The 27198-nt window shown below is 39.6% G+C and overlaps 1 protein-coding gene across 3 annotated transcripts in view; it reads left to right on the top strand.

Moving 5' to 3' along the window:
* Positions 1 to 26176, top strand: part of LOC130276726 (myosin-6) — a 51892-nt gene extending 25716 nt beyond the window's left edge. The window contains exons 1-39 of one of the 3 annotated variants that reach the window (XM_056526479.1): positions 335 to 517; positions 2137 to 2173; positions 2595 to 2803; positions 2932 to 3075; positions 3261 to 3417; positions 4319 to 4346; positions 4429 to 4534; positions 5185 to 5277; positions 5496 to 5559; positions 6787 to 6885; positions 7031 to 7134; positions 7323 to 7461; positions 7629 to 7747; positions 7835 to 7984; positions 9226 to 9396; positions 10844 to 11150; positions 11248 to 11318; positions 13191 to 13278; positions 13905 to 14022; positions 14105 to 14228; positions 14338 to 14474; positions 16404 to 16659; positions 16945 to 17187; positions 17273 to 17449; positions 17531 to 17676; positions 17806 to 17896; positions 18085 to 18474; positions 19367 to 19612; positions 19743 to 19939; positions 20403 to 20586; positions 20665 to 20830; positions 22571 to 22695; positions 23081 to 23389; positions 23543 to 23746; positions 23949 to 24074; positions 24168 to 24443; positions 24526 to 24621; positions 24713 to 24847; positions 25364 to 26176. In XM_056526479.1, the coding sequence (XP_056382454.1) occupies positions 2603 to 2803; positions 2932 to 3075; positions 3261 to 3417; positions 4319 to 4346; positions 4429 to 4534; positions 5185 to 5277; positions 5496 to 5559; positions 6787 to 6885; positions 7031 to 7134; positions 7323 to 7461; positions 7629 to 7747; positions 7835 to 7984; positions 9226 to 9396; positions 10844 to 11150; positions 11248 to 11318; positions 13191 to 13278; positions 13905 to 14022; positions 14105 to 14228; positions 14338 to 14474; positions 16404 to 16659; positions 16945 to 17187; positions 17273 to 17449; positions 17531 to 17676; positions 17806 to 17896; positions 18085 to 18474; positions 19367 to 19612; positions 19743 to 19939; positions 20403 to 20586; positions 20665 to 20830; positions 22571 to 22695; positions 23081 to 23389; positions 23543 to 23746; positions 23949 to 24074; positions 24168 to 24443; positions 24526 to 24621; positions 24713 to 24847; positions 25364 to 25387 (5811 nt within the window). In that variant the 5' untranslated portion in view covers positions 335 to 517; positions 2137 to 2173; positions 2595 to 2602 and the 3' untranslated portion in view covers positions 25388 to 26176. Of the gene's footprint in view, positions 1 to 334; positions 518 to 817; positions 836 to 2136; positions 2174 to 2594; positions 2804 to 2931; positions 3076 to 3260; positions 3418 to 4318; positions 4347 to 4428; positions 4535 to 5184; positions 5278 to 5495; positions 5560 to 6786; positions 6886 to 7030; positions 7135 to 7322; positions 7462 to 7628; positions 7748 to 7834; positions 7985 to 9225; positions 9397 to 10843; positions 11151 to 11247; positions 11319 to 13190; positions 13279 to 13904; positions 14023 to 14104; positions 14229 to 14337; positions 14475 to 16403; positions 16660 to 16944; positions 17188 to 17272; positions 17450 to 17530; positions 17677 to 17805; positions 17897 to 18084; positions 18475 to 19366; positions 19613 to 19742; positions 19940 to 20402; positions 20587 to 20664; positions 20831 to 22570; positions 22696 to 23080; positions 23390 to 23542; positions 23747 to 23948; positions 24075 to 24167; positions 24444 to 24525; positions 24622 to 24712; positions 24848 to 25363 lie in introns of those variants that run through there. The other 2 variants (XM_056526490.1, XM_056526469.1) reach the window with 2 other exon arrangements.
* The last annotated feature ends 1022 nt before the right edge of the window (positions 26177 to 27198 follow it).

Genomic DNA, 27198 nt, shown 5'->3' with positions numbered 1-27198 from the left:
AAATCCTGGATACATAGATGTTTTATTGGTGCTGGAATCTCTTCTTCTTTGAAATATCATACAGCATACTATCAGCATTTACCTATGTTAGTGTTCTTTATGTAGTAAACAAAACATAAATAAATGTATTATAATGTTTAAATTTATGAGATATTAAAGGAATATATTATATCAAGAAAAGAAAAGATTGGAGAGGCAATCTCTCTGTAAAAGACTAGATACAACTTTTAGCCCCTATGGAACAGGAACACAAAAGATAACACAATGAGTATTGTACAGCTGCATCTTTAAATAACTTTCTGAAACAAAAGGTTGCGAAGACAGAACATTGTTCTGAGTGAGGAGTCCATGTAGACAGCTCAAGGCCGCCCTTATTTCCTGAAATAGCTCCTCATTCTCACTCTGTCCATTGTCCTGGCCTCAGGAATGCACACAAGTGGATCCTAAATCCAGCTCTTGGAAAGGGCAGTAGGGTCAAGGAATGAAGAGGAGGGCTAAGGGTGTGAAGTTTTAAGAGGTACCAGCCTGTCCTTACATGGCAAACCTTCTTTTCTGTGTCACTGTCAGCTCCACACAATCTGCTCTGTGTCATTCAGGAGTTGTGTTACACAGACGTACACTTAGGCACACACCCACAACCTAAATGCAGAAACAATGGTCAATAGGTGAATGGAGCTGGGTTGGACAATAGATTTATGGAAGGGGGGGGGGGCATCCCACAATAGACTTAGAAAGATGACATGTTCCTAATAAGGTAGGAAGATGAGGGTATAAGAGAACAAAAGAGGGCACATGTGCTATTGTCACCAAGGCTGACTGAGCAGTTGGGTCTGGGGTAAGTCCATTGGGCACACACATCCTGCAGGTGCACAGCTTTACTAACCTGCTCACAAAGACTACAAGCCTATTTTGACTCTGTACTGAACATCTCTGAATATAACAAAACATTTTGTTACAGGTACCAGGTCAGTCTGTAGTATTTATGCAGGATCCTAGTAAGCATTTGGCAAGATTAGTATAAAATGTAGGTAAATTATATATCAAACACCAAAACAGATGGGAATAACGTAAAAGTTAAAGGATTAAGTATAGATAGTAACATTGGATTCAATTCATTCTCCTATGATATCCCTCCCACATGCCAGTGGCTTTGAAAACTGGACCATGTCCAAGGTCCCGCAAAAGATGTGCCCAAGCACAATACACTTCATTATGCTTATGGAAGTTGTGTTTTGCTTACTATAGCATTTTAAAGCAAGAAGAACAGGTTAAACAGCGATACGTATTGCAGGACTGTTGAGTTACATATATTATATAGCATTTAGTTATGGCTTTGTGGATGAGAATAAAATCATTGTCATAACTATAATATTGATACCAATCGATATAACTATGTGATAAATTATTTCTATGTAACATTTCTTGTATTTCCGTTGCCTGCTGCAGTAAGGATTTGGATTCCCTCTACATATTAACATCCACGTAACATGCATAGACTATGACGTGCTCTTACGTTACTAAGTCTTTCAATTGATCTCTGTTTTTCTGTAACCTACATTACCTTAAGGCTTATGGGGGTCTAATCTAATTGAGCAGGGACCCTGGGGAAACCATGAACGTCTCATTGCTATAATAACTGCATATTTCACATGCAGAACTGAAGTATATGTAGCTATCTCTTAGATGCCCTTGTCCAATAAAGCCATTTAAAAGATCATAGGAAAAGAAAGTAGTTGTTAGGAATATTCCAAGTATATGGGAGTTTGTGAAATGAAATGAGAACTACATGATAAATGTAGTTTTTTGTATTATAATTATTATTTATTATCACTTTAGCAGATATGATGTTATGCATGTCCCAAATATTAAGGGTAGCTTTTCATCATGTACAGTAGTAATACCAGAGAGCTCCTGTAATGTTAGAGCATAATATGCCATAAGTGTCATTTGTTCATCTCACCCCTCACGTATGTATCTCACACTTCATTCATTGACTTCTCATCTATAAATAGCTGTGTATCATTTTATCACTGGATCCTTATCTCTCCTTCCACTAACATGTTAACTACTCTGTCCCAGATTCCTCCTCCTGAGCTGCCCCTTCATGTCTTGCTTCACGTTTTCTTTATTTTACAGAACCTGTCTTCTCTCTGGTCCTTTTATTAAGAACAAGGTGAGAGAATTTGACCATTAAGCTATGAACTATGTTCAGTACCTGTGTCTTCCTTGGCCTTCTTGATATATTCAGTAGATGATCCTGGGTCAAGGGATGTGGAAATTGACAATATTCAGACATCAAACCACACAAAAACAATTATATAATTTTATATATATATATATATATATATATATATATATATATTATATAATAGTTTTTATACACCTACCAGTAGCTCTGCAACAGCTGGAAAGCCATGGGTTGGAGACCACTGAAGTACATCCTATGAACAAAATTCGGAAGCTTAATGCATAACATAGACCCCTTTAACTCCCTTGATTTACAAAACAGTGTGTTATTACATATTTCAGGTTCCATGTTTAAGAAAAAGGGGAAATTATATATATTTTACTTATTATATTTTTCCCTCTTGTAGACTTTACAATGGGTGATGCAGCAATGGCGGATTTTGGTGCTGCCGCACCCTACCTCCGGAAGTCTGACAAGGAACGTCTAGAGGCCCAGACCCGTATTTTTGATATCAAGACAGAAGTTTTCATCCCAGATTCCCAGGAAGAATTTGTAAAAGCCAAAATCATCAGCCGTGATGGAGGGAAAGTGACAGCTGAAACTGAAGGTGGAAAGGTATGGGATAATGTGGGGTGTGAGGTCTACAGTGTAACATTAGAAGTATTAACTTGTAACAAAGCACAGTCAATATCTATGTTGGGTTACAATGTAATTCCTTTACTTTGTCTTATTTCTTGTTCCAGACTGTTACTGTAAAGGAAGGTGACGTTCACCAACAAAACCCTCCCAAGTTTGATAAAATTGAGGACATGGCAATGCTGACCTTCCTGCATGAACCAGCCGTCCTGTACAACCTCAAAGAGCGTTATGCAGCCTGGATGATCTATGTAAGAGACGACAGCGCGTTTCTGATTTTATCACATTGTAGTGCCTTTTGGAATTAATTAATTCCATATTCATTAAATATTTTAGACATCAGTTCCTATTTTATCCATAGGATTATTTCATGAAGGATGATAATTTACTTAATCCAATTCTAGGTTCCTCATGAAGTTATTTTCTCTCCTTCCAGACATACTCAGGACTGTTCTGTGTGACCGTGAACCCCTACAAGTGGCTTCCTGTGTACAATGCAGAGGTTGTGAATGCTTATCGGGGGAAAAAGAGGAGTGAAGCTCCACCTCACATCTTCTCCATCTCTGACAATGCCTATCAGTACATGCTCACAGGTCAGATACCTTTATCTTAGTATTTCTACATTTGTTTTTATTTTCAACATCAACAAAACAAAATCAAACTCAGTACAGTGATCCCTCAACTTACAATGGCCTCAACATACAATAGTTTCAACATATAATGGTCTTTTCTGGACCATTGTAGCTTGAAACCAGACTCAACATACAATGCTACAGGCAGTCCAGATCTGTGAAACTTGTCAATGGCTGGAAGAACCAACCAATCAGAATGGGCATTCACTGGTAAAACCCCTGTATTACTGAAGTGTATGCACTGACTGGTGTCTGGTAGCGCCCCCTACAATACAGAGAGGTATTACATGTTCTGTACACTTTACCTGTACCAGGGTTACCTGCTCCTTTGGACACCAGGTGAGGGCGGCTCCATTTTACTTTTTTTTTTAGGACATTGTATGTATTGTACAGGACCTGAGGAAGCTGCCGTCCTCTACATAGACCAGTGTTTCCCAAGCAGGGTGCCCCCAGCTGTTGCAAAACTACAACTCCCAGCATGCCCGGACAGCCTTTGGCTGTCCGGGCATGCTGGGAGTTGTAGTTTTGCAACAGCTGGAGGCTCCCTGCTTGGAAAACACTGACATAGACAGTGATTTACAGCTCCCAGCAGATCTTTATTACTTTTATATGTAAGGATTTGCTTTATCTGTGTTAGTTATCTACTTATTTTTCTTTAATCCTCACTTTTTCCTATTTTTGGATGACATTTTGGTGCCTTTAAAACTAATTACCAGGTTTCCATAGAGTTATGGTCTCAACATACAATGGTCGTCCTGGAACCGATTAATATTGTAACTTGAAGGACCACTGTATATACATTATATATAATATTTTCTTATAAAAGTGAGACATTCAATAGGTTTTCTCCTGTTCCTTATAGATCGTGAGAATCAGTCCATCCTTATCACGTGAGTTTTTTCTTCAATGTCTAGATCATATCATTCGGAGTCAAGTCACTGCTTTGCTTATTTCCCTTTTCATGTTCCCTAGTGGAGAATCTGGTGCAGGAAAGACTGTAAACACCAAACGTGTCATCCAGTACTTTGCCAGTATTGCTGCTATTGGAGGAAAAAAAGATGCAGCCAGTGCCAACAAGGTAATGGGCACTACAGTCATGTGGTAGTTAAAATGGCTGAATGTGCAAAGTGGTTGGTAAAGAATAAACAGAGGTAAAACTAAGTGGGAAAAGTTAAAGGAGTATTTCCACTAAGCACATTCATACAACCTATGTTTACTGTGAATGCGTGAAGTAATAGGGGGCTCTGGACCCCTGTCCTCATGATCAGTGGAAGACCCAATGGTGAGGACCACAGCTTTTACACATGTATGGCTATGTTCACATACAGTTTCTTGAGCTGTAACTTTATGGCTTTAAAAAACTGCTGTATTTTTAGACCATTTTTGCATTTTTAACTATGTTTAAGTCCGTGTCTTCAGCCATATTGCTATATGACCATGTTTAGCCATATTGCTATAGTTTTTTAATTACAGCCCAAAATATATGCCAAAATACGAGGAAAAAGAGGCTAGAAACTTAATGTGTGTATGAACACAAATGGACATTTTTACAGGTGGAAAAAATGATCAAAAATACTTAGTGGGAACTTGGTCTATGACCTATCCTGTGGATAGGTGATACGTGTTCTTAGTAGGAATACCACTTTAAGTGAGAGGAACTGCAGATAGAATTTGTTTTTACAGTAGGTGTAAATGTGCCTTAACAATAACCTATGCAACTTCATTTAGGGAACTCTGGAGGATCAAATTATCCAGGCCAATCCTGCACTGGAGGCTTTTGGCAATGCTAAGACTCTCAGGAATGACAACTCCTCACGATTTGTAAGATCTTGATTTTTTTTAATCTCTTTGTTTTCTACGCGGTCTCATTTTCCTTCATTAGGCTTCACCTGCCTATTACAAACCTTTTATACACTTCTTATATACTGTACGTCTTGTTTTTCTTCCTCTATCTGTACTACAGTCTATTTGCTACTATCCTAGTCAGAAGTGTTCACTTCTTTTGTGTCTGTCTCTTTTTCTGTCTTTAAACTACTCAGGGTAAATTCATCCGAATCCATTTTGGGGCCTCTGGAAAGCTGGCTTCTGCTGACATAGAAACTTGTGAGTTTATTCTTTCTGTCAACTTTCCAAGGCAAATAGATTAGGGATTAAAGGGGTGCTCCCATGGAAAACTTTTTTTTTTTTTAAATCAACTGGTGCCAGAAAGTTTAACAGATTTGTAAATCACTTCTATTAAAAAAAATCTTAATCCTTCCAGTACTTTTTAGGGGCTGTATACTAAAGAGAAATCCAAAAAAGAAATGCATTTCCTGTGATGTCCTGACCACAGTGCTCTCTGCTGACCTCTGCTGTCCATTTTAGGAACTGAAGAAAATCCCCATAGCAAACATATGCTTCTCTGGACAGTTCCTAAAATGGACAGCAGAGGTCAGCAGAGAGCACTGTGGTCAGGACATCACCGAAAATGAATTTCTTTTTGGATTTCTCTTTAGTATACAGCCCCTAAAAAGTACTGGAAGGATTAAGATTTTTTTATAGAAGTGATTTACAAATCTGTTTAACTTTCTGGCACCAGTTGATTAACGTTTTCCACGGGAGTACCCCTTTAAGAAGAACTTTTCTGTAAATCAGGATTCTGAAAAATTTTTCCGCACACACAACAAACTCCATTGCATGGAGAGCAAAGATGGACATTTCTTGAACCCCTTTCATATATTGCTATATAACACTAGGCCAAATTTAGCATTAAACATGGTATTGTGAGGACAGAGAAAGCATGAAATGTCTCTAGCGTGTAGAATGTTTTGTCCTTCCCATTTTAAAGCCTCTTTGAATAAGCTGATCTGAGAATTTTTTTGCCAGGGAACCCCACAATGGGTTTCATTCCCCCCAAGTTTGCACTGAACCCTGGTCCACTCCAATTAGTAATTCCTTTTTTTCTATTACCAGAAATAATATATAAGTTATATTCAATATAAAAATTAGGGTTAGTTCACACTGTGTTTTTGTCTCCATTTCATTGTTTCTGTTACAGTGCGTTTAATTTTGCTGTACATAAAAACATAGTCAACTACGATATTGTGTATGCCAAAAAAAAAAAGGTATATGTTAAATTATTATTTTTTTTATGTAAGTTAATGGGAAACTCATTTTGCTGTATGGCATACAACAGCATCCATTTTTAGCATCTGTTAATGTATTCCTTTATACATTTTTAAAACGTACATATTAAGTGGAGACAAGAACGCAGTGTTAACCTACCATTATATCGCCATGACATTGCTGTTTTTAATAACCTCCACAACTCAAGCTCTCACTTCTCCCTAGATCTTCTAGAGAAATCTCGTGTCATCTTCCAGCTGAAGGCTGAAAGAAATTACCACATCTTCTACCAGATCTTGTCCAATAAAAAGCCAGAACTTCTTGGTGGGTATTTTCTTGCTTGTGTTTATAAGACACGGTTTTCATTCCAAAGTTTTATTATTCATATCTTCTATGTAAAATTGAAGAGAATATAGAATTCTTATTATTATATTTCAAACAGAAAAACATGTGTTTCTCTTTATTGCAGACATGCTTCTGGTCACTAACAACCCATATGACTATTCCTACATCTCCCAAGGAGAGGTCACAGTCGCCTCCATAGATGATGCTGATGAACTTATGGCAACAGATGTAAGGAAACTTCTGGGACTGACACTAAATAAAATTGATGCAACAAGAGTTCTGTGATGGCAGTAAATACCCAATGGCTTAATGTCTTCCTTTTTCTTAATTATCATGATCTGCCTTCCCCAAAATACTGTTCAGCAATATCTGGTTTGTATGTGACATTCTTGTCCGTTCTACTTTCCTGAACACAGAATGCCTTTGATGTTTTGGGCTTTACTGCTGAAGAAAAAGCTGGGGTTTACAAGCTAACTGGAGCCATCATGCATATGGGAAACATGAGGTTCAAGCAGAAGCAAAGGGAAGAACAGGCAGAGCCTGATGGAACTGAAGGTATGATATGTACTTATATGTTTTGTATTATTATTTTTATAATCTATGTAGATGGGTGTTATCAGTTTATTATGACATTGCATGAGCACCCATGTGCCCGTGTTGTAGACATAAAAGTACCCATGGTAGAACTCACCCATGTTACATGAACCTTTCCTGTTATACAGAGGCTGACAAATCTGCTTACCTGATGGGCCTGAACTCTGCTGACCTCCTTAAGGGTTTGTGTCATCCTCGTGTCAAGGTGGGGAATGAGTATGTCACCAAGGGACAGAGTGTCCAACAGGTTTGGAATTTTTATTAAATAGATGCATACACTTTTTTCCTGCTTCTTGTCCACCGCTTTCATTCGAGAACATTATCTCATATTCAGGTGACTTACTCCATCGGTGCTCTGGCCAAGTCAGTGTACGAGAAGATGTTCTTGTGGATGGTGGTGAGAATAAACACCACGCTGGAGACCAAGCAGCCCAGACAATACTTCATTGGTGTGCTGGACATTGCTGGATTTGAGATCTTTGATGTAAGTATCAGGTTAGACTTCTGAAAAAGATACTGTTCACTGTTGCTAAGTAATATAGCTATCTCGTCATAAGCATCACAGATCCTGCTGTCATCTACATCAAAAACTGCAGTAGACATCAATAGAGTGTTATTACCAAAATAACTTCATGTTAAAGCCCTTCATATCGAATACTCTCAATGTCAGTGCATGAACTTCCCATATACTATTGGTAAAAAATACTAAAAACAGACATATCACCTAGAAGAGTACAAAACCATTTAAAGTGGTACTCTGCCCCTAGACATCTTGGGGGAGATTTATCAAAACCTGTCTAGAGGAAAAGTTGACCAGTTGCCCTTAGCAACCAATCAGATCGCTTCTTTCATTCTTATCAAGGCCTTTGAAAAATGAAAGAAGCGATCTGATTGGTTGCTATGGGCAACTCAGCAACTTTTCCTCTAGACAGGTTTTGATAAATCTCCCGCCTTATCCTTTATCCAAAGGATAGGGGATAAGATGTCAGATTGCCGGGGTCCCACTGCTGGGGACCCCCTGGATCTACCATGCAGCACCCACCTGTAGGGGATAAGATGTCTAGGGGCGGAGTACCCCTTTAATCAACTGAGTATTTTACCATTAGTTAGCTGATATAATATATCCACAAGAGTCTTTCTGAAAACCTTATGAGAGGTTAGATAAGTGCTTGGAACATTGAAATGGAATCAAGAATGATGCAGGTTAGCTTCATTTGGTAGCAGTTTGGAAGTTATTTGGTAGTTATCCAGTCTAAGTATGGCATTAGACATTGGCCCAGGTTTACTATTGCAAATGTGGTTATGTGACATATGCTATATTTATTATGTGTTTTAGGCTGTATTCACACATACAGGATCTGCTGCAGATGATACTGCATATTTGAAGCTTTGTTCCTAAATTAGTTTACAAAATTGCGCCACAATTATTGCACAAGATTCTGGCACAGTTTAAGTGAGCTAGTAGTTGATCTAAATCTAGTCTAGACAGTCTAAAAATGCACCAGATTTCCTAAACAGCATAGCCAACCGTGATAAATCTGACAGGTTACACTGACTAGGAATAGAACAGTGTTAGTAAATCTGGGCCAGTGTGTATTTGGACTGTATGATATAATTCATCTATGAAAGGTTTTTGCTATTTTTTAAATATTTTTTTTTTAGTTTCTTTATTTTAGAAAAACATCTGTGTCAACTTTCATTTATTTCCCTTTTGCTTCTCTCTAGTTTAACAGCTTTGAGCAGCTCTGCATTAACTTCACCAATGAGAAGTTACAGCAGTTCTTCAACCACCACATGTTCGTGCTGGAGCAGGAGGAGTACAAAAAGGAGGGGATCGAATGGGAGTTTATAGATTTTGGCATGGACCTGCAGGCCTGTATTGATCTCATAGAGAAGGTGAGAGTATTCCAACCAAGGTGTTCAATGCCAAAACAAGCTGTGAATTGCAGCAAAATGGACCATAGCATAAACGTAGTGGAGCTGATGTACTGATAACAATTATATCAGTCACATATATAGTAACACAGCAGATACAGAATCTCACATAAATTAGTCCACCCTTCAAATTTTTGTAAGTATTTTATTATATCTTTTCATGTGACAACACTGAAGAAATGACCTTCTGCTACAATGTAAAGTAGTGAGTGTACAGCCTGTATAATAGTGTTTAATGTTGTGTCCCCCCAAAATAACTCAACACACAGCCATTAATGTCTAAACCTTGGAAACAATAGTGTGTACAACCCTTAGTGGAAATGTCCAAATTGGTCCAGTTATACATTTTCCTTTCCCGGTGTCATGTGACTCATAAGTGTTATAAGGTATCAGGTGTAAATGGGAAGCAGGTGTCTCAAATTTGGTGTTATCACTCTCACACTCTTTAATACTGGTCACTGGAAGTTCAACATGGCACCTCATGGCAAAGAACTCTCTGAGGATCTGAAAAAAAAAAGAATGGGTTAAAGGACATCTGTAGTGCAATATAACGTATCCCCTCTCCGTAGGTTAGGGGATAAGTTATAGATCGCGGGGGGTCCGAGCGCTGGGGCCCGTTGTGATTTCCCAGACGGGGCCACGGCAGTATGCTGGAAAGGGGGCGTTCCGTCCCCACATGATGCGGCGGCTGACAAGCCCCCTCCATGTACCCCATAGAGAGACATGGAGGGGGTGTGCCTGCACTTCCTGTAGACTGCCGCAGCCAGGAGATCGCGGCAGTCTACAGGAAGTGTTGTCACATAAAAAGATTTAATAAAATATTTACAAAAATGTGAGGGATGGACTCACTTATGTGAGATACTGTATAAGAAAGATTCCACATGTGACATTAAAGGGGTTGTGCTACAATCTCATTTCACCAAAAAAGTGTCCAATAATTCTATCATGTTGATGTAGCAGAACCACAAGTAGTGAGGTTTTTGTAACTACAATTACCTTCTATGGCCACACGTTTATCCTTGGTTCCATACAGCTCAGTCCAAACTGTGAGCATTGGTGAGCAGGAGTGCTAAATCATGTGCTCACCAATGCTCACAGTGTGTCATAGCACTGTTTGCTACAAATACCATGGTTTCTAAGCAGAGCTTTCCACCCATGTGTATCTATTACGATAACCATTTTTAGTAGGTGCCATTTGATAATGTCAATAAAAAAAACTGTGGTCTAAATAAATAGTAAAATTATATAAATGTAAAGGTTGGCACAACCCCTAAATGAAATGTCATCATTTTTAGATACTTCAGCTCCGTACTTACAGATAGGTACAAATACAGATCCCACACAAACATTGACTGCAAAGTTTTCTTTGCCTAACCTATGATTTAACAGATCTCTCCACTCTCCGCAGCCTATGGGTATCATGTCCATCCTTGAAGAGGAGTGCATGTTTCCCAAAGCCTCTGACACGACCTTTAAAGCAAAACTCTATGATAACCACTTGGGCAAGTCCAACAACTTCCAGAAACCAAGGAACATCAAAGGGAAGCCTGAGGCTCACTTTGCTCTGGTTCACTACGCTGGTACTGTGGACTATAACATTATGGGCTGGCTGGAGAAGAACAAGGACCCACTAAATGAGACAGTGGTGGGGCTGTACCAGAAGTCATCCCTCAAGCTGCTGGCGCTTCTTTTTGCCCACTATGCTGGTGACTCAGGTAAGGTAATCTATTAGTTCTGTTATTATTAATTATTATAAATAGAGACCAACAATATCTTTATCCTACATTATCATCCAATAATATCATCCTACAGATTCTGGTAGCAAAGGAAAAGGAGCAAAGAAAAAGGGATCTTCTTTCCAGACAGTGTCTGCTCTGCATAGGGTGAGGATCACATTTTAAATATTCTTCTATGAAGTATTTATATATATATATATATATATATATATATATATATATATATATTTATCAACCTTAACATTAAACTAGTAACTTTAAAGGAGTACTCCAGAATAAAAAAAACTGTACTCCATACTGCCAGAAGTAAAAAAATAAAGAGGTACATAAATAAAAAAAATATAAAAGTATAAAATATAAAAGTACAAAAATAAAGAGTTACAAGAGGTAAAGACCAGAGTGGGTTACCGGAGGCACCGGGGGAGCGAAGGAAGGTATGAACCTCTTTATTTTTTTACTGCTGGCAGTATGGAGTACAATTTTCCTATTCTGGAGTACTCCTTTAAGGTTCATTATCTCATGATGTGACGTGTGGTGGCATATATTGGCCAGCAAGTGGACAGTAATTTTTTGAAGTTTATGGGGGAGATTTATCAAACCTGTGCAAAGGAAAAGTTGCCAAGTTTCCCATAGCAACAAATCAGATTGCTTCTTTCATTTTGCAGAGACCTTGTTAAAAATGAAAGAAGCGAGCTGATTGTTTGCTATGGGCAACGGGGCAACTTTTCCTCTGCACAGGTTTTGATATATCTCCCACTAAGTGTTTGAAGAAGGAGAAATAGACAAGGATCTGAGAAACTTTGACAAGTGCCAAATAGTTATGGCTACACAACTAGGTTAGAGCACCTTCAAAATGGCAGGTGCTATAGAATAGCTGGTCCTACTAAAAGTGTTCCAAGGAAGGACAATTAGTGAACTGACTAAAGGGTGATAGATGCTAACCTGGTCCAATCCCTCAGGAAAGCTACTGAAGCTTAAAACGTTACTCCTGGCTATGATAGAAAGATTTCAGAGCACACAATGCATCACAGCTTCTTGTGTTTAGCGCTGTATAGCCACAGAGTGGTGTGAGTACCCATGTTGATCTTTGGCCATCTCCCAAAGAGCTTACAATGGGCACATGTGCATCAGAAGTGGAGCATGGAGCAATGAAAGTAGGTGGCAAGGTATGATGAGTCACAAGTCAGTGGAAACAATATAATGCTCTGGGCAATGCTATGCTGATAAACCTTGGGTCCTGACATTCATTTTGATATTACTTTGACACATTCCACCTACCTAAACATTGTTGTGGACCAAGTACACCCCTGGTAATTATACTGGTCTGCAATACTTGTGTAGGAATGGTTTGAGGAACAATAGTTAAAAGGAAATCTGTCATCAGTTTAAGCTGTAACCTGCCCATACTTACCTGGTCCCGTTCTGTGCTCTGGTTCTCCCACTATCTTCCTCCATTGTTTTTTTCTTTCCGACTTGGAGCATGGACGGAGCTTCCTGACTTCAACGCTGCTACTTCTCTGCTGGGTCCCGCTGCCAGCAAACAGCAGCAGTGACGTCAGGAAGCATCGCCCATGCTCCAAGTCTTCCCCTTTACGAAAACAATGGAAGAAGATAGCAGGAGAACTGGAGTACAAAACGGGGCCAGGTAAGTATGGCTGTCATCAGTGTCACCCGCACTACCTGTCTGTACAGACAGGTTAGTGCAGGTGACACTGATGACATTTGTAAGATATGCTGAGAAAAACAAGTCTGGCCACATCTCACACCTTAGAGGATTTGCTGCTAATGTCATGGTGGCAGCTACCACAGAACACCTTTAATGAGCTAATGGAGTGCGTCCTTTGATAGGTCAGACTGTTTGGAGGGGCGTACCTAAACAATATTAGGCAGGTTGTTTTTATAATTCTGGCTGACAACTGTATATCTCAAAGGTTTGTCTTAATGTAGTGTCATGCATGCTCTTTATGTATTTTGTAGAACATGTATGTTTTGTAATCATCTTATAATGTATTTCAACAGGAGAATCTTAACAAACTAATGACCAACCTGAAAACCACTCACCCACATTTTGTGCGCTGTCTCATCCCAAATGAAAGGAAGGCTCCAGGTAATGTTATATAAAGTATTTTTTGTATGTCCACAGTACAGTATTGAAAATACTAGAATAGGGCATGTCAACATTGTACTCCACACAGTACAGTTGTTGCTGTACCACCCAAACAGCTGTATTGATCAGCGGTCCCCATGCTAGGCCACTGCTGCATAAAACTTGTCTCTACCAGAGGCATGTTAAAGGGGTAATCCGGCCCTAGACATCGTGGCGGCCGTTGCGCCTCCTCCCATAGGCTTGCATTGAGGGGGTGGGGGCGTGATGTCATGAGGGGGCGGAGCCATGTCATCACAACAATCCGGCCCCTGTATTGTGAGTCATCAGACATGGAGCGATCTTCGCTTTGTGAGGCTGATGACAAGGGGTGCTGGAGAGAGGACCCCCATGATGAGACATCTTATCCCCTATCCTTTGGATAGGGTATAAGATGTCTAGGGCCAGAGTACCCCTTTAAGGAGAAGTGACCGGCTGTTCGGGTTCTTTTAATTAGTGGGGATCTTAGCAGTTGGACTCTCAAAACTTAATATTTACATATATCAAAGGGTAGAGGCTGGAACACCCATTTTAATACTTTCCAAGGCTTCTTTCGCAATTGCATTTTCACTGAGTATTTTTGTTTGCAGGTGAGATGGACAATCCCTTGGTAATGCACCAGCTCCGTTGTAATGGTGTGCTGGAGGGTATTAGAATCTGTAGAAAGGGATTTCCCAACCGCATCCTTTATGGTGACTTCAGGCAGCGGTAGGTTGGCATTTCTGTCATCTTTTGCATTCTGTATGAAATGCAATTAAATCCCACTACTAAAATATTTTACTTTTCATAGTTACCGAATCTTGAATCCTGCAGCCATACCTGAAGGGCAGTTCATTGACAGCAGAAAAGGGGCAGAAAAACTTCTTGGATCACTGGAGATTGATCATACGCAGTACAAGTTTGGACATACAAAGGTAATATTATAATAAAATTGCCTTTTTGTAAATCTAAATGATGATGATGGAATAAATTATAGCTTTTTTCATTTAAATATCTAACATTATATATGAAATTTCCTTACAGGTGTTCTTCAAGGCTGGTCTCTTGGGTTTGCTTGAGGAAATGAGAGATGAGCGACTCTCTAGAATTATTACACGAATTCAAGCACAATCTCGAGGATTATTGATGAGAAGAGAGTTTAAAAAGATTTTGGAGCGCAGGTAAATGAAACCAAGTCAATAATAAAGGGACCAATGAGTTTCCATATTTTATTATTTGAGGACATGTGAAGTGGCTGAATTATAGTGTTAAAGGGGTACTCCGGTGGAAAACTTTTTTTTTTTTTTTTTAATGAATTGGTGCCAGAAAGTTAAACAGATTTGTGAGTTACTTCTATTAAAAAATCTTAATCCTTTTAGTACTTCTTAGCAGCTGTAGGCTACAGAGGAAATTCTTTACTTTTAAAATTTCTTTTTTGTGTTGTCCACAGTGCTCTCTGCTGTCACCTCTGTCCGTGTCAAGAACTGTCCAGAGGAGCATAGGTTTGCTATGGGGATTTTCTCCTGCTCTGGACAGTTCTTGATACGGGCATCAGGTGTCAGCAGAGAGCACTGTGGACAACACAAAAAATTTATTCAAATAATAAAGATTTTCCTCTGTAGCAAACAGCTGCTAAAAAGTACTGAAAGGATTAAGATTTTTTAATAGAAGAAATTTACAAATCTGTTTAACTTTTTGGCACTAGTTCATTTAAAAAAAATAAATAAGTTTTCCACCGGAGAACCCCTTTAACCCCTTAAGGACTCAGCCCATTTTGGCCTTAAGGACTCAGACAATTTAATTTTTACGTTTTCATTTTTTCCTCCTCTCCTTCTAAAAATCATAACTCTTTTATATTTTCATCCACAGACTAGTATGAGGGCTTGTTTTTTGCGCGACCAGTTGTCCTTTGTAATGACATAACTCATTATATCATAAAATGTATGGCGCAACCAAAAAACACTTTTTGTGGGGAAATTAAAAAGAAAAACGCAATTTTGCTAATTTTGGAAGGTTTCGTTTTCACGCCGTACAATTTATGGTAAAAATGACGTGTGTTCTTTATTCTGAGGGTCAATACGATTAAAATGATACCCATTATTACATACTTTTCTATTCTTGTTGCGCTTAAAAAAAATCACAAACTTTTTAACCAAATTAGTACGTTTATAATCCCTTTATTTTGATGACCTCTAACTTTTTTATTTTTCCGTATAAGCGGCGGTATGGGGGCTAATTTTTTGCGCCATGATCTGTACTTTTTTTTGATACCACATTTGCATATAAAAAACTTTTAATACATTTTTTATTAAAAAAATTTTTATAAAATGTATTAAAAAAGTAGCAATTTTGGACTTTTTTTTTTTTTCGTTCACGCCGTTCACCGTACGGGATCATTAACATTTTATTTTAATAGTTCGGACATTTACGCACACGGCGATACCAAATATGTCTATAAAATTAATTTTTTACGCTTTTTGGGGGTAAAATAGGAAAAAACGGACATTTAACTTTTTTATTGGGGGAGGGGATTTTTCACTTTTTTTTACTTTTACTTTTACATTTTTTTTTACACTTGAATAGTCCCCATAGGGGACTATTCATAGCAATACCATGATTGCTAATACTGATCTGTTCTATGTATAGGACAGAACAGATCAGTGTTATCGGCTATCTTCTGCTCTGGTCTGCTCGATCTCAGACCAGAGCAGGAGACGCCGGGAGCCGCAAGGAGGCAGGTGAGGGGACCTCCGTGCGGCGCTCTGAATGATCGGATCCCCGCAGCAGCGCTGCGGGCGATCCGATCATTCATTCAAATCGCGCACTGCCGCAGATGCCGGGATCTGTATTGATCCCGGCACCTGAGGGGTTAATGGCGGACGCCCGCGAGATCGCGGGTGTCGGCCATTGCCGGCAGGTCCCTGGCTGCGATCAGCAGCCGGGATCAGCCGCACATGACACGGGCATCGCTCCGATGCCCGCGGTTATGCTTAGGATGTAAATGTACGTCCTGGTGCGTTAAGTACCACCGCACCAGGATGTACATTTACGTCCTGCGTCCTTAAGGGGTTAATGTCGTTCCTAATTCAGTTTGTGTTGTATCTTTTCAGAGATGCTCTACTTGTAATTCAATGGAACATCCGTGCTTTCATGGGAGTCAAAAACTGGCCCTGGATGAAGCTGTACTTTAAGATTAAGCCTCTGCTAAAGAGTGCAGAAACAGAAAAGGAAATGGCAAACATGAAGGAAGAGTTCCAGAGGTTGAAAGATGCCCTGGAGAAATCTGATTCTAGACGCAAAGAGCTGGAGGAAAAGATGGTCTCTTTGCTGCAAGAGAAAAATGATTTGCAGCTACAAGTTCAATCTGTAAGTATAGGGGAGAATGGTTGCTCAGTGGTTACCGCTGTTGCCTTGCAGCGCTGGGTCCTTGCTTTAAATCCAAGGACAACATCAGCAAAGAGTTTGCATGTTCTCCATGAGATTGTGGGTGAATTTTGATTGAGTTATGACAAGTGCTGCAGAATATGCTGGCACAATGCAAATAAAGGAACTATCATTAAATATGAAAGCATGAAAATACAAATAATATTGGTTCCAGGATACAACAGGTACAGTTATGTGACCTCATAGAGAATGTGCCTAAAATTATAGGAGCAAGATAACTTAAATGATGCTGAGGAGAGATGTGACCAGCTTATCAAGAACAAGATCCAGCTGGAAGCCAAACTAAAAGAGCAAACCGAAAGACTAGAAGATGAGGAGGAGATGAATGCAGAACTGACTGCTAAGAAGAGGAAGCTAGAAGATGAGTGTTCTGAGCTCAAGAAGGACATTGATGACTTAGAGCTCACCTTAGCCAAAGTGGAAAAGGAAAAACATGCCACAGAAAATAAGGTGATGATTTTTTCTCTCCCATATAATAAATCATGTGTATTTTTCCTTTTACTTTTTATTTGACATACGTTTTTGTTTATTGTAGGTCAAGAACCTGACTGAAGAAATGGCAAGTTTAGATGAAATTATTGCCAAACTTACCAAAGAGAAAAAGGCTCTGCAAGAGGCTCACCAGCAAACCCTCGATGACCTCCAAGCAGAAGAAGATAAAGTCAATGTGCTCACTAAATCAAAAGCCAAGCTTGAGCAGCAGGTTGATGATGTAAGTAGCGCACATTGATTCATTCTGCGCATGAAATATAGTTCAATGTGGTCACTAATGGTAACTGCTCATTCTGCACAGCTTGAAGGGTCCTTAGAGCAAGAGAAGAAAATAAGAATGGATCTAGAAAGAGCCAAGCGTAAACTTGAAGGTGATCTGAAATTGACACAAGAAAATGTTATGGACCTTGAGAATGACAAACAGCAGCTGGAAGAGAAGTTAAAGAAGTGAGTATGATAAAAAAAAAAGCATTTCAATATTAGCATACAGTTACACTATAAGCATGTAAATAGTCTTTTGTATATTTCCTACATTACTTTTCTTTAATATATTCTATCATTATCTTCCTGTTACAGGAAAGAGTTCGAGATCAGTCAGCAAAGCAGCAAAATGGAAGATGAGCAGTTATTAGGCATCCAACAACAAAAGAAACTGAAAGAACACCAGGTACACAAGGGATTTTACCAGTACTGTATGCTCATTTTGCATGTCAACTGGCCTGACATGACTTAAATAAATCATGCTTCAAATAAATCTTGGTTGACCAGCTTCAACATTACTATAAACTTGCTAAATTCACATTTGTCCTTGGTAACTTGCTAAAAATCGATGCATATATTTCCATCTTACCTAAGGCACGTATTGAAGAGCTAGAGGAGGAATTGGAGGCAGAAAGAACAGCAAGAGCTAAGGTAGAAAAGCTTCGCTCTGACCTGTCCAGAGAGTTGGAGGAAATCAGTGAGCGCTTGGAAGAGGCTGGTGGAGCCACCTCAGTGCAACTTGAACTTAACAAGAAACGGGAGGCAGAGTTTCTGAAACTCAGGAGGGATCTAGAAGAGTCCACTCTACAATCAGAGGCCACCGCTGCTACACTAAGAAAGAAACATGCAGACTCTGTGGCTGAACTCAGTGAGCAGATCGACAACCTTCAGAGGGTCAAGCAAAAGCTGGAAAAGGAGAAGAGTGAACTAAAACTGGAGCTAGATGATGTAGCATCCAACATGGAACAGGTGGTAAAAGCCAAGGTGAGAAAAGATTTTAAAAAACATCTTTATCCAGGGGTCCAACATGCAGCATGCAGGCCAAATGCAGCTCATCAAACATGGAGGTGCGGCCTGCTGGATATCAAAGAGGGAGACTGAGTCAGTGCACAGTGACAGTGTGAGATGCTGCCGCTCCATGCAAGCACCAACAAGTCAGTCCCCAAGTTTATTGACAATAAACTTTTTTTTTATTATTATTAAAGTGAGTGCCCAAAGCCCCCAATGATCATAAAAAAGCCCAAATGTCCATATACTTTTTGTTTTTTTAAATAAGTGCCTGAACAACCATATTATATTAAAATTGTATAATGGACCATTTATAAATTTTTTAAGTGAGTGAACCAATGACCACCTACTGTCTTATTGCCAAATTAACACTATATTGAAATGCATTACACAACTAAAAGACCATATTTTTCTCAGTAAAAAATTAAAAAGGCCCACCCAAGCATACATTTCTAATGAAGTAGCCCACTGCAGAAATAACTAGGACACCCCGGATCTATATACTGTCTCCTTTTTGGAACTTCTTACTGAGAATGTACAAAAAGTGATGAAAGCCATTAATGTATGCCATATTGATTTCTGTATCATTATTTTCCCAAGGCATGCCTCTCTTTGAGCTTTAAACTGGGTGTTATGGAGTCTAATACCATAACACTAAAAAGAACTTAAAGGTTAGATGAAAATGTATGACTAAATTAGATCAGAGTACATTACAAATATTACAAAGACCATTTGTGAAATCATCTCCTTTTATACACTTAGTATTGTTTGCCAACAATCATAATGTATTACATGTGTATTTATTTTGATGTAAGCTACCTAAAAATGGTTTTCATTATTCAATTTTATTGCTGTTATCTATGCAAAGGCAAACTTAGAGAAGATGTGTCGCACATTAGAAGACCAAATGAATGAGCACCGGACTAAGTATGAAGAAGCTCAAAGATCCTTGAATGACTTTGTCTCTCAAAAGTCAAAGCTGCAAACAGAAAATGGGGAGCTGTCACGCAGGCTAGATGAGAAAGAAGCATTAGTATCTCAGCTGACGCGAGGAAAACAAACTTACACTCAACAGCTGGAAGACCTTAAGAGACAATTGGAGGAAGAGTCTAAGGTAATCTAAGAAATATTGTAAACCCGTGTCTTACCATCTCACCATATTTATTATATTATAATTTAACTTTTTAGAACACATTTTTCATTTCATTTTTGTAAAGTAATTAAAAATGTCTTTGTCAATGTAGGCTAAAAATGCTCTAGCCCATGCTCTTCAGTCTGCCCGCCACGACTGTGATCTGCTCCGAGAGCAGTATGAAGAAGAACAAGAAGCCAAGGCAGAGCTGCAAAGAGTTCTGTCTAAAGCCAATTCAGAAGTGGCCCAGTGGAGAACTAAATATGAGACAGATGCTATTCAAAGGACTGAGGAGCTAGAGGAGGCCAAGTGAGTTAGATTATTTAGGATATTACTGTCCATAATACAATTCATATGGAATTAACAGGACTTAATCTCATTCATATTCTGTGTATCAATACTTCCTTCCGTGCTTTAGTTTATCTGTTGTGTGTTGTTAAGTATTGCTTGGCTCCTATATTACCAAGGTAATCCACTGCTTTTCTAACCTAAGCAAGTGCCTGAATGCATCCCAGCTTTAAAATTCCTTTCAACAGAGAAGCTTTTTGCTTGGATTATGTTTCATGCTTCTGTATAAGACGAGCATAAAGCTTGTTTGTTAGAAGGCTCTTCTTCATTCGGGGCAGCCAAGGTGGGTGAAATGATTTGGTGAAATTATAATACCTGTTTCATTTTGCATGTGTGATGTTGGCTTGTTTAACCATGATTATTAAGCCTTGGCTCTGACTCAATATCTATACATCTATAAATTTCATTACCCCTTTTCTGATAGGAAAAAATTAGCACAAAGGCTTCAGGAGGCAGAAGAGGCTGTAGAGGCTGTCAATACAAAATGTTCATCTCTTGAGAAGACAAAACATCGCTTGCAGAATGAAATTGAGGACCTGATGGTAGACCTGGAGAGGTCAAATGCTGCATCAGCTGCACTGGACAAAAAACAAAGGAATTTTGATAAGGTGCTGATATGCTAGTAAGGTGACAGTAAAATGCAGAATACGATTTGGTACATTTGTAACTATCTCTTTGTTATTTAGATCCTAGCAGAGTGGAAACAAAAATTTGAAGAGTCTCAGACTGAGTTAGAGTCTTCTCAAAAAGAAGCTCGTACACTTAGCACTGAGCTGTTTAAGCTAAAGAATGCCTATGAAGAGTCCTTGGAGCATCTTGAGACTTTGAAAAGGGAAAACAAAAACCTTCAAGGTATGTTTAAAAAAGCAGGTGTTTATCTGCCTGACAATTATAAAGGCAAACTTTAAATTCAAACATCTGGCCGACAATTGCCTTTTCCGATTCCCTTGTACACATGATGAATATTTGTGATGGAAAGAGGAGTGATCTAGACTGCTAGACTCTGACAACAGCTTACCTTTCCAGCAATAAAAGAATTGGACAGATTAAATTCCAGACGCCTAATCCTTCACTCCCCAACATCATCTGTCAGGGGTAAATTGGAAAGTCACCATACACATTAGATAGTAGTCTGATCTCTCCAATTGCAGGTTTGCCCAACCAATAGTCTAAGGTGTATGGCCACGTAAAAAAAAGACATTTGGTCAGTATCAAAAAATCCCGGTGCTGTTTTTATTTTGTTGCTAAGCCTCCACTTTCCCAAGATATAAGGATTTTATTTAGTTGACCATCTGCACTTTTCCCTGAATAGTCAGATGGCCAAGAAGTTTATTTCCAAAAGGTTGTAAAATCAAGACATAGTGGATTTGAGCCTCATTTCACACCCTCCTGAGCCTAGCATTTACACCCATTTATGAAATAAAGTTCATTTCCAAGTGTAGATAGTCAACCAAATAGTTAAGTTTCTATATCTTGGGAATGGGGAGGCATAGCAATGTAATAACAACAGCATTAAAATGAATAGAGAAAAAAACCGACGGGCACCACCTCAATAAAGATAGGGTGCAATAGGCTGCAATGAACTATGAACCCAGAAGAAAAGAGAAAGCTAGCAGCCATATATACATTGCACACCACAAATAGTCAATATGTTCCAAAAAAATATATAAATCTTTATTTCTCTCAAAACAGACAGATGAGTACATACAATTAAAAACAGTTAAAAACACATAATCCAAAAGCGGAGGAATATAATCCTACTACGCCCACCCTGCAGTGGGTACACATTACCCTAAGATGTGAATCAGTCCCGGACTAATAGAACACAACCAATGTATGCAGCAAATTCTAGAGATTATACCAATAAGTAGCACCTGGCAAATATAAATATAATATGTAGAACGCCTAGCAGCCTGACCAATGTAAATATAATAAAAAATATATGTAAATCACAGTGCATATAAATCTGACCAGTATAAGGTGCAAAGAACTAAAACTCAGTGCATGTAATAAGTATGCCCAATGTAAAGTGCAATACTACGACCTGAAAAAAAGTGCTATGTGTCCATCAAGTCTGGCTGTCAGGCTCAGTGCTAAAGTGCTGCTACCGGGACTCCTCACATCCAAAGCAGGGAGAAGCTGACCCCACGCGTTCCGCCTCCAGCTACGGAGGCTTCCTCAGGAGTCTTAAAATGAAGGCACCTATGGCTACAAAATGCTACAAAAATAGACTTTTTTCTTGTAAATAATGTCCACAGGTCTTCTTTAAAGGAGTATTCATGTGGAAAAAAAAATTTCAAATCAACTGGTGCCAGAAAGTTACACGTATTTGTAAATTACTTATATAATTTGTTTAACCCTTATATAATTTGTTTAACCCTTCCAGTACTTATCAGCTGCTGTGAATTTCTTTCCAGTCTTACCACAGTGCTCTCTGCTGACATCTCTGTCCATGTCAGAAACTGTCCAGAACAGGATAGGTTTTCTATGGGGATTTGCTTCTAATCTGGACAGTTCCTAACACGGACAGAGGTGTCAGCATTAATTCACTATAAATAAGGATTTACTACATAAAAGATTTTTGTTCCACAGAGGAAATCTCAGATCTTACAGAGCAACTTGGAGAGGGTGGAAAGAGCATACATGAACTGGAAAAAATTAGAAAACAACTAGAGCAAGAGAAGATGGACATCCAGTCTGCTTTGGAAGAAGCTGAGGTGATGATACCATGGTAGTTTAGCAAGGATTAAAGGAGTACTCCAGTGGAAAACTTTTTTCTTTTAAATCAATTGGTGCCAGAAAGTTAAACAGATTTTTAAGTTACTTCTATTGAAAAATCTTAATCCTTCCAAGACTTATTAGCTGCTGAATACTACAGAAGAAATAATTTTCTTTATGGAACAGAGAGCTCTCTGCTGACATCACGAGCACAATGCTCTCTGCTGATATCTCTGAAGTAATTTACAAATCTGTTTAACTTTCTGGCACCAGTTGATTTAAAAAAAAAAGTTTTCCACCGGAGTACCCCTTTAAGCTCTTCCAGATATTGAGATATAGTCTTGTTTTTATGTGACTAAAGTCTAATATGCCTTTACATTTCAGGCCTCTTTGGAGCATGAGGAAGGAAAGATTTTACGTGCGCAACTTGAATTCAACCAGATAAAGTCTGAGTTTGAGAGAAAAGTGGCAGAAAAAGAGGAAGAAATGGAACAAGTCAAGAGAAATGGGCAGCGTTTGGTAGACTCCCTTCAGACCTCGCTAGAAGCAGAGACTAGAAGCCGCAATGAGGCCCTCCGGATTAAAAAGAAGATGGAAGGAGACCTTAATGAAATGGAGATCCAGCTTAGCCAGGCCAATCGTGCGGCAGCTGAGGCCCACAAACACTTAAAGGTGGCACAAGGCACTCTTAAGGTCAGTTACCATGTTATATGAATATATATTATTTTAAAACCAGTGAATTTACTCCTTTGAAGTCTTTTGTTGACACATATCAACGCTTCTTTACAATCCTATGACATAATTTTTTGGAACATACTTTTAACCAGTGAGTGTTACCTCTCATAGGACACTCAAATTCAACTGGATGATGCATTGAGAGCCAATGATGATTTTAAAGAAAACATTGCAATTGTGGAAAGGAGAAACATGCTGCTCCAAGCTGAACTTGAAGAACTGCGGTCGCTGGTGGAGCAGACGGAAAGAGGACGCAAACTTGCAGAACAAGAGTTAATAGAGACCAGTGAGAGAGTCCAGCTACTTCATTCTCAGGTGAGAAGAACCTTATTTTCTAACACTTTATTTAGTTATCCCTTCCTCATAAATGGGAAAAAATAACATGATCTAGAGTTATATTCCTTATTATAAGAATTAAGAATATTTTGGAAACAAACCACCTTTGCCACGATTTCGGCACCTTAATCTACTGATCCCACAAGGTCCTGGTCATAATGGATTATGTTGTGTCCCACAGAACACAAGCCTGATCAATCAGAAAAAGAAAATGGAGTCTGATATTGCCCAACTACAGTCAGAAGCTGAAGAGGCAGTTCAGGAGTGCCGCAATGCAGAAGAAAAGGCCAAGAAAGCAATTACTGATGTATGTATCTCGTAAAGTCAACGTTCCAAGGATTTAGCTTTTGGCTACCTGTATGTCATAATGGCAGATAATATGATACATGCTCTTTTACAGGCTGCCATGATGGCAGAGGAATTAAAGAAGGAGCAGGACACCAGTTCTCATTTGGAGAGAATGAAGAAGAACATGGAACAGACTATTAAAGATCTTCAGCAGCGTCTGGATGAGGCTGAGCAGATTGCCATGAAAGGTGGTAAGAAGCAGCTGCAGAAGCTGGAGGCTCGGGTCCGGGAACTGGACAATGAGCTGGAGGCAGAGCAGAAGCGCAATGCAGAAGCTGTTAAGGGTGTGAGGAAGTATGAGAGACGCATTAAAGAGCTCACTTACCAGGTATAACAGAAAGATGGAGGCTTCATTAAATGTTATATGACAGATTGAATGGCTTTTGTATATCTATTTTTTATCTTTATAGACTGAAGAGGACAGAAAGAACATGGCTCGCCTGCAGGACCTTGTTGATAAGCTGCAACTAAAAGTGAAAGCTTATAAAAGACAAGCAGAAGAAGCTGTAAGTATATGAAGCTATCCAAACAGGTACTATCTTCCTTGTTCGTTACTTTAGTTATTATTAGAAATACTGATTTGAATTGTATGTATAGGAGGAACAAGCCAACACAAACTTGGCCAAATTCCGTAAAGTCCAACACGAGCTTGATGAAGCTGAGGAACGTGCAGATATTGCAGAGTCTCAAGTCAACAAGTTGAGAGCCAAAAGCAGAGATGTGGGTGGCAAGGTGAGAGTTGTCAGTTACAATAACCTCAGTAAAATCTAATGATATTGAAATAAATTTCCCTAGAATACTTCTAGGTTATTATCCATGGCTAAGACACATAACATGAAGTCAATGTTTACTGCATAGGTACTAACATTCATGAGTCTTCTTTCTTGTGCAGAGGTCATTCAACAAGGAGGGGTGGCTGGGCTGCTATTGTCTTATCTACTTACTGGTGTCCACAGTAAGTAGATAAGACAATAGCAGCTTCCTCCTTATCATTACATACAGAACAGGAAGTCTCAACTTAGTTTTAGGCCTAGTGGTCAGACTGAATACTGTAAAATTTCTGAATTATTTTATAATATAGATAGTAAAATGTAAAACATTATCAAAATTCATAAAAAAATATGTTTAACATAAAAACTTTATTTAATTAATAGGTCATTTTCTTGCGACACATTCCCTTTAATTAAGTTATTTAACTGTTTCATTATGATCATCATCTCATACTGTCTCTGTATTATGTTTCCACAGCAAAAACTTCATGATGAAGAGTAGACATGTCCCCAGAAGCTCTAGATATTTTATTGAACTACTGTACATACAATGTAAACAAAGTTAAAAATAAAGAGTGTCTGCACAATGTAACCCTCAATGAATGTTTAGATTTGCCTTCTTTACACATTCACGTTTTCATGTCTGTATTGTGCTTTGTATTCAGTGGCTTCATCTTCCATATCAGAGCCTTAGAAAGTTTACAGTCAACAGGGAATACATTATGGCCCTAAACTCCCATTGTTCTTCTCACAACTGTTTGCTTTATTTCTGTCTCTATTTTACTTGGCGACTATACGCCATTCTCTGTATGCAGTATGCTTCATATTTACACTGCATGTAACACCTATTGTTGTTCTAGTGTTGGCATACAGAATCAGCTATATTATATGAACCCCCCACAAATATGGGGGGTAGAATTTTAACTGTTTGGGGCTTTGGAAGAATCCTGAGTTAAATCCTAATAATTGATCGCACTGTATCTGCTACAATCAGTTTTCATGTCCTATCTGTACTTTATTCTGCAGCCAGCACTGGTGCTGTGGCACACCTGCTCCCAGACGGTTTGCAGGTGCACACTAAAACTCGGTGATCCTCCGACCATGTCACTGGTTCTGGCCCTGTGACCGGGTGCAGCAGTCTAATCACAGGCCTCTGCTTGGTGACCATGAGTTGGCAACTCGTACGCGGGTTCTTCTCCAAATCTGGTGGTTTCTGGGCTTCTGACATCTTCTCCTCTCTGTACCTCAGACCCCTCTGTACCTCAGATCCTCTGTCCCCCAGAAGCCTTTGTACCTTAGACCCCTCTGCACCCAGACCCCTCTGTACTCCAACCCACTCTGTCCCCTAGATCCCTCTGTACTCCAGACCCACCTGTTCCCAAAACACTTCTGTAACCTAGACCCCTCTGTACTCCAGACCCCTCTGTCCCTGGACCCTTCTGTACCTCAGACCCCTCTGTACTCCAGACCCCTCTGTACCTCAGCCCCCTCTGAACTCCAGACCCCTTTGTCCCCCAGGCCCAGACCCCTCCATCACTTAGACCCCTCTGTCCCAGACCCATCTGTACCCAAGACCCCTGTCCCTCAGACCCCTCTGCACATCAGACCACTTTGTCCCTCAGACCCTTCTATACCTCAGACCCAGAGGCCAAGTCCTGGGAAAAAAGTGTGGAAGCTCAACCAAGATATCCACTTAAGGGCTGGTCCTGCAGGACTCCTGCTAATAGGAACAGTGTTCCTGCTGTAGAAAAAGTGCAGGAACTCAGTTCCCATGCATTCCTGCAGGACTTGTGCCCTGCTCAGACCCCTCTTTACCCCAGATCCCTCTGTACCTCAGACCCCTCTGTCTCCCAGACCCCTCTGTCCCCCAGAACATTCTGTACCCCAGACCCCTCTGTACCCCAGATTACTCTGTCCCTCAGTACCCTATGTACCCCAGAGCCCTCTGCACCTTAGATCCCTCTGTGCTTCAGACCTCCCTGTCCCCCAGACCCCTTTGTACCTCAAATCCCTCTGTACTCCAGACCCCTTTGTACCTCAGACCCCTCCATCGCCCAAAATAGAATAACCGAGCAATTGCGATGCTGGCACCAGCTGCCTCACCAACCGACGCATCGCACTGATGAGAAGACGGACACCTGTAGGGGAGGTAGAGTCAGCACCTCTGATTGCAATGACTTCTCTTCTTCCCCCCAGTAAATATAGGCAGCACAGCTGGAACCACTGCAGTAGCCGCATTTATATCTGCAGTTATGCCCACAGTCCTACTTCCTAATTTGGGTCTGCTGGTACAACTGGGGATGAGGGATTCCC

Source organism: Hyla sarda, chromosome 1 (assembly GCF_029499605.1).
Source record: "Hyla sarda isolate aHylSar1 chromosome 1, aHylSar1.hap1, whole genome shotgun sequence".
In the NCBI taxonomy this organism is placed as follows: domain Eukaryota; kingdom Metazoa; phylum Chordata; class Amphibia; order Anura; family Hylidae; genus Hyla; species Hyla sarda.
This window is presented reverse-complemented; position numbering and strand designations above follow the sequence as displayed.